The 7,714-nt window shown below is 37.2% G+C and overlaps 1 protein-coding gene across 2 annotated transcripts in view; it reads right to left on the bottom strand.

The window, feature by feature from the left end:
- Positions 1–646: 646 nt before the first annotated feature.
- The window catches only part of LOC123020533 (desmocollin-1-like), a 35,910-nt gene continuing 28,842 nt past the window's right edge, over positions 647–7,714 (bottom strand). Inside the window, exons 15-17 of one of the 2 annotated variants that reach the window (XM_044424366.1) lie at positions 6,308–6,589; positions 5,668–5,713; positions 5,443–5,576 (exon numbers count right to left, since the gene is read on the bottom strand). In XM_044424366.1, the coding sequence (XP_044280301.1) occupies positions 5,678–5,713; positions 6,308–6,589 (318 nt within the window). In that variant the 3' untranslated portion in view covers positions 5,443–5,576; positions 5,668–5,677. Of the gene's footprint in view, positions 5,577–5,667; positions 5,714–6,307; positions 6,590–7,714 lie in introns of both variants that reach the window. The other variant, XM_044424365.1, reaches the window with a different exon arrangement.

The following is a 7,714-nucleotide window of genomic DNA, read 5'->3' as shown; positions in this document are numbered from 1 at the left end:
ACTATACTATACTAATAGTGCAGCTATACTATACCATCCTTTTTGAGACAAACTGAGACAAAACCCTAAATATAAGGATAAGGATGCACTAGGGTGTATCAGGCAACCATTCAATAACTTTGTTTTTTGCTTTTTGTTGAATAAAAGAGCTTTTCTGTTGTGATGAAACGGGAAATGTGGTGAAAACTGTCCACATTGGTAGTTTGCCAGTGCTGGTAGCTGAACCTAAAAACCCTATTATATCTGGAAACCAGGATTTGTTTGTCATGTTGCGCAAGTATATATACCATTTCCGCCATGATGTCGTTAACCATAAAAATAGAACAATGAAGTACTTGAACAATAAAATGACTAGTTCAGAATAAAACCAAATTGATTAGATCACACCTCAGAGGTCTGCACGAAAACTTCAGTATCATATGGCCAAAATGCTAGGCAACATCTGCCATGACTGCTTATTGCCATATGGGCCACATAAAAGACATAAGCAGCACTTAAGTCCAAGCAATGAATAAAATCCAAGCTGCAGCCCTGCTGAAGCTTTGCCCATGTGCATAGCAGTACCTATGAGTGTAAATTAAACAGAATGTGTAAGAAGTAACCACATTTTAATAGGCCCCTTTATTTTGAAACAAAAGCTACTTTATTATTCTTGTACAAAATGTATTTAAAATATGAAAGTAAACAAGATGTTTACACAGCTAGACACTTCTTAAGAACAGAGTTGGAAAGTACAAATCATTTTCATTTTGAATCAAAGCAGTTTCTGCTGGTGTGATAAACTTAAAAACACAACTGCCCCATATAGTTTTTATAAATATTTAATACAAAATTCTTAATTTCACACATCAAAGCAATACATTATTTTCAATTTTCTCTTTCAGGCCAGTAAATTTAGTAATGCAAGTGGATTGCACAGTTACAGTAGTTTCCAAATGTCTCTTTTTCAGGGAACCTTTCTCTATCAACTGGTCTTCCAAACAGTCCAAGTGGATGTTTAAGCAATGTTCTAGGTATCATAGAGGGTCCATGCAGGATGTAAGTTTGGCCTGTCATACTTTACCATTGTTCCATGAAATCTATGCATAGCAGGGAAAGATGTTTAGTGGTCAACAAGCTGCTTTTAGAAAGGCTTATTTTCAGGAGGTAGGTTCCTCCCCTTTCTTTCAAGCAACAGACAGTTCTTCTATGTATACCAAACAAGAAACTATTTTTGAGAACCCTACTTTTGAGGAACCTGGACCCCACCCCTCCGAGTGTCCCTCTGGAGATGGGCAAGCATCCTAGCTGCATGCAGTTCCTTTAGTTGGCTAGTGCTTCTCTCCCAATGCCTTGTCATGGGGTCAATGATTGGGCCAGGCTCCTCTGGCTCCTCTCTCCACAATTCCAGACCCTGGCAGTTCCCAGAGTCTGCCTGAACACCTAGAGAAATGCTCTTCCACCCCCACCATCTCTACATCGGTAGGCCTCCTTTCCCAGTCCTCACTGTCCTCATCTGAAGTGTCAGTGTCACCCTAGCCCTGGAATGTGCATCGAGAACAACTGTCTCTTTCATTTCCAACACTATTACATCATTAATAATTTAATGAAGGAATCCCTGATAGATTTGGACATTTATCTATCCCTGATAGATTTGGAAATTTGGAAAGGCACCCAATTTTCATACTGTAGCAACAAAGAAATCTTAGTAACATTATCCTGAAATGAATAATTTGCTAAACATTTGTGTATCATCTTGGTAATTCTAACAGTTTGTACCCAAGGGCAGAACAAGCCAATGGGAGAAACTGATTATTGAGAGGTGGGAACCTTGTCTAAGTTGCTCCAAACAAGCAAGAATCTGTAATAATAATATGCATTTATGTTCAACACTTCATCTGAAAGCTCAAAGCACTTCACATGCAAGGTCTCAGCAACATATAATGTAAGGCAATATGAATATCCCCATATTACAACCAGAGGGCTAAGAGATAGTGACTTGACCAAGGTCACCCAGTTAAGTTTATGACTAAAATAAGACAGGCACATCTCAGCTCATGCCACATATTTGTAACCTCAATATTGCACCTCCTCTTCTAAGAATTACCTATATTAGAAAGCTGAAAAGATTTAACATAATCTGATTCAGGATCAGTATGCTATTTTATACTATTTATGCTATACAACGCTACTACAATACCTCTTCCCACCCCTGCAATCTTCCCTCCCCCTTAATTATGGGCACTGGCCTTTTCAATTTGAATTGACTTAAACTAGAAGATAGTTGTGTGATTTCTTTAGTTTTAATAAATTATGCAGACATGTACGTCATGATTTAGAGGTGACAAATTCAAGGGGAAACCTATTTTAAAATCATATAAATGAAACCTATTTTAAAATCATATAAATATTCTCAAAGAAGTATTATCCTGAAGCATTCCGTTTTCTCCAATTTTGAACAAGATACTATTCTTGAATATTACATGCTACACAATTGGGTGGTAAGAAGAATGACCAAACTAAAAATATCTAATAACCTCATATAACAGTTTCTCCTCTTACGGAGTAGTGATTATTGGAAAAAAATTCTGCAGCATTTCAATGCATGGCAATAATTAATGCTGCAACATTATAAAAGTAATTGGGCTGTACTTAGGTAAATTTAAACTGACAGATGCCAAACCCAACACATACAAAAGACATTACTGAATAGAAATATTTGTTAGTTTAGAGTAAGCCTTCATTGTAGCAAAATTAGTTCATGGTTGCTATTATGGTTGCTTTTAAATTTTGCTCTGTGCTTTGTATCTTACACTGAAACAATATATTGAACAGATGAATATAGTTTTTACTTGTTCACAGAACTTAAAAGCAAAGCAGAGAAACATAAATTTCCTCCCTTTTTCTTATATGGTTTTCAGTAAAATGCTAAGAATATAGCTTTGATACAGCCCTTATTCTGTGTCACCTCTTCACCTCAGGTTGTATTTTGTATGTTTAACTATAACAGCTCCAATACAACCAAAATTAGTCAAACCTGTTCTCTTAATCAGTGCATAATGTAGTTGTGACCAACTCAGGTTTCTATTGCTTTTTATGAAACTTAATTGTGATTAATGTTCACTGCATTAGAGCTATGATTCCCAAAGCAGGGCATGCTTAGTATTCATTGATGTGTGTGTTTGTGTTAGCTACTATAATAGATCTTGGACCCAAGATTATGCATTACAAGCATAACCATTAATAAAGCCCTGAATCTAAGAGGAACACTATTGTTCATTTAAGGCTTTTCACTGATTTGCAACAGTGTTAATACATTTTCTGGATATTGCAGATCCAGATAAATATATGAGAAAACAATTTTAACATTGATTAATTCACAAATCAGTCACAAAAATATTTGGAATGAAGTTGCTTCAGTACTATTGACTTTAAGAGGCAAAACCCAGGTAGTGCTAACTATTACATTCTAGCTAGTCTGAAAGTTTGCTTTAAAAATAAATACTTTTTTTTTTTGAGATGGTATATTTTTCTCTCAGTATTCAAGGTTGTCGGTGCTCCAGAAATAATCTCAATTCATGATTCTATATACCCACTTGCATCTACTTTCCATCAGTCTCCTACCAGTGATACTGAAGTATGCATAACAAAGTACAGAAGCATAAACAAAATTGGAATATATTAAGTTGAGCATAAGGAAAACCATTTGTGAACTACATTAATTTTCAATGTAAAAAGTGTTATCAGGTATAGCACTTCCATTTTGAAAAATGCAGTGGGTTGGATCCAGATTTAGAATAGAACCACTAGAGTCAATACAACAAATTATTCTAAGCTTGACTAATTTGGATCCAGTCCAGTTTTGTTTATGCCAAAACATCTTCCTTATAAAGCTACTTTGCTCAATAGTAGATCTCAAAGAACTACAGGGGGACACCTAAAAGCTGCTATGTGCTTCTTGCCTTTTTATTTAGGTGTCCAGATTTCCAACACTATATACTTGTCTTGTATTTCCAGACCAATTACAGGTACATACATTTCTGTGTACAAAAAAGATCAAATGTACATTTTGTCAGAATAGCTCACACTGTGAAAATTAATGCAAGCAAATTTCAAAGGATCATCACCATGTGATGTGCAAACCCAGCAGAGATCATTCCTGGATATTTCTCTGTTGGGCCAGAGATGGAAGAAGTCAATAAAAGTGGTAACTGAGGGTATCAGTGTTTTCCAAATTATACCTGTGTTTACAGTGTGATCAATGCAATGTTTCAAAACACTCGGCAATATTCATTGTGCTCAGATCACACTGTTGTTATTCCTGCAATTTCACTGTGTGAAATTGTGGCTTTTGTCATCTTTTTCAACAGCATATCAATGTCACATTTTCATTTGTATGCTTACTGCTGCCATGGTTTCAGCACATGCATTTGATCCCGATTTAGTGCACAGAAATCCAGTATGTGGGAGGAAGTTTAAGAAACATTAGATGTATGCATTATGACATTGCTTCCTCCCTGTTCCTGTTTATTTCAAACTGAATGCATATCATAGTCATACCTAATCCATTACCAGTAAACTTGTTGTCTGAGTGTTGCTCCTTACGGAACCAAAATGGCACCATCCACACATAAGGGAGAAGTATCAGAAGGCTTGGAGGGAAACCCACAGTTTGCATTAAAAATAGGCACTTTGTTTATTCTACCCTTCTAACTCTAGCTCAGTGAAAAGTATTGCTGGAGTACAGAAAGATTGATGAGACGCAGGAAGAGGGAAAGGAGAATGGAAAACCAGGAAAGGGGGTGGAACATGCAAAGGGCATAGCTGGTTGTGACATTTTGTTGCTTTATTTCAATTGTCTCAGTTCTTAAAAACAAACAAACAAAACCCCTTGGACTTTTATAAGAATATAAGACATTGCTAACTACTTGAACATCCAACAGTAATGCTGTAGCATTTTGTTCCATAAAACTAAAAGAAAGATCCAGGTGAATGAAACAAGGTTTACTATCACCGAGGCCCAAACAACCAGTAATTCTTTGAACTTTAGTTCTTAAAATGATAAGGAATACACTTTCCCTTCCTGTAAAGGTAGATGCAATGAAAACCAGAAACATTCTGGCTGTGTAGAAAGCCATGTAACTACAAAATTGTATTTACATTTGGTTTAAAAAATAGATGTTTCAATGTAAATCTAAAAGAATACATCAGAAAAGCAAAGAACCCTGAAGTTTTATTACAGAAATATTGATACTAACAACTCTAATACTAGACTGTATTTGATTAACCACTCCCATGAAGGAAAAGAGAAAGAGACAGAGAGAAATCTGCTGTATTCAAGTTTTAAAACAGCGACCCTGTGAAAAGGGGGGTGGTTTCCTGCGCTGTTGTCAGCACACTTATCTCTTCACACAGGTTTCTGCTAATGTCCTAAACTTGGGTTCCAGCTGATCTAAAAAGTCAAGTGCCTCTTCTTCTTGCTGATCAGTGCAGCAGCCTACAGAGCCAGCTGGAGAGCCTCTTCCTTCATAATTGTATGAAAGGATATAATCATCAGAATGCTTATGCTCTTCATCCTGTCCACACAGATACACTTTCTGCATAGGAAAAGAAAAAAAGATAAGACAGGTTATTTGTTTTCTTCAACTAATCTTAACATATGACATAAAAATAATTTCGTTGATTTACCTTTCAATGTTTAATTTTTAATCAGAGTGTGTCCTCTAATGGATTCCTATATACAAAAAATGCACATGATTGGTCTATATCATTCATTCTATGAAGAATTTAACAAATTTAATGTCTATTGATCACATGTTATCAACGTCCTTATTTAAAATAAGAAAATGAGACGCACAACAGTTATGATTTATAATAACAAGGATTCAGCTTCCTGGCTTCAGTTCATACCAGATACAGTTTCCCAGGCTGCACTAGCTAAGCAGATTCTACCACCAATCATGGTGGTCAGTACTGGCAGAATACTGGCAATAAGGTTAAGAGAAGAACACCACAGGGGAGAGGAGATTGAAAGCAAAACCAACAGAAATTGCAAAGACCTGGTGAGGTACAACAGCCTTTCTTCTTTTCTTTCCTTAAAACAAGGGTAACCACTCCAAATAGAGTGCAGGAGGGTTTTTTTTCCTAAATCCCTATACACCAAGACAACTAAAGGACAGTTGGAACAGTAATGTTCCAAGCCACAGGGTGAATTCAAATTAAACCTTAAACATTTCTTTAAAACATCTCACCCGTCATTGTAGAGGATTCACATTATGCCTAGGAGTTTGTGAATGAACGATAACTGAATATCTGGCGGCATGCTTACCTCAGTGAGGCGAGGGTGTGTGAAATTCTGCCATTCTGAGTAGTTGTATTTGTATGTCTCCATCATGGACTGTCCATTTCCCCTTCCATAGTCTAATGTATGATGTCCCACTCCTTTGACGGATTCTAAGGTGTGGTGTCCTCCTCCCTTGACTGATTCCAGTGTCTGGTGTCCTGTTCCCTTGACCATTTCAAAAGATTCCTGCCCCCCAGTTTTTATAGCAGTACCTCCTTGATCACAAGTAACAATGTTTCCCATTTTCACAGGAATTATATTGGGGTCCTAAAACAAGGGGGGAAAAAAACAGCAAAAATCCATGAAGTTTCTTGGAAAGAAAGGGTGGAGTCTGAGAGAGTGGATGTTATCACATGCATGGAAATAAGAGATATAATCTATCTCTCCATATTTTCTGCTGGACCTCAGCCTAACTGTTATCTACAGACCTTATACTAGAGACCAATTCAGTTAATATCCCTGATTTAAAATTTTTAAAAAGTGATCTATTTCCATAGTCCCTGTTCACTTCCCTCCACTTATGTTCATGATAGCATATATGCTGCTTTTATGGCACTGGAGTTAGAAATCTCCTAAACTAAGTCCTGTCTCCATTTATAACATATCTATTCAGAGCTGCACTGTCTTATGTGACCCTTTATAACATGTCACTTCTATTTCCTAAGACTACTGGTTCTGTGGAGGCTGGGCCTAGCTTCTTCAGCTAGATTAGGCTGACTAGTCTGATACAGATTCAGAAAGCAGATTCAGAAAGCCAGCCACTGGATTATCTTGACTACTCAAGACTAAAAAGTACAGCTGAGCCTTGTTAGAACAGATATATGTGCAAAAGGAAAACCTGAAGAAAAGTGTTCTGTTTCCATAAAAGAGGGTGGTGATTGATATGGTATCAAATAATTACTGCTATCTACAAAAGAAAACTACCCTGTACACTGGGACACCATATAAATATCTGCTTTTCAAATTGACACAATAATCTGCATCACATTCCTCCTCTTCTCTGCCTTTAATTTCTGGAATTAATGCCATTGTTGTTGCTGTTGTGCGCCATCAAGTAATCTCTGACTCATAGCAACCCTATGAATGAAAGCCCTCCAAAATGCCCTATGCATGACAGCCCCACTCAGCTCTTGCAAATTCAAGGCTGAGTCTTCCTTTATTTATTTATTTTTTGATTTATATCCTGCCTTTTTCCTACAAAGGACTCAAGGCAGCTTACATCATTCTCCTCCTCCATCTGATCCCCACAACAACAACCCTGTGAGGTAGGTTGGGCTGAGAGTCTGTGACTGACCCAAAGTCACCCAGTTGGCTCCATGGCTGAGCGGGGACTAGAACCCAGATCCTCTGAGTCCCAGTCCCATGCTCTTAACCACTACACCACACTGACTC

Source organism: Varanus komodoensis, unplaced genomic scaffold (genome assembly GCF_004798865.1).
Source record: "Varanus komodoensis strain SLA01 unplaced genomic scaffold, ASM479886v1 scaffold14_1, whole genome shotgun sequence".
Classification (NCBI taxonomy): Eukaryota; Metazoa; Chordata; class Lepidosauria; order Squamata; family Varanidae; genus Varanus; species Varanus komodoensis.
The sequence above is the reverse complement of the archived record's forward strand: the minus strand, read 5'-3'. Positions and strand labels throughout refer to the sequence as shown.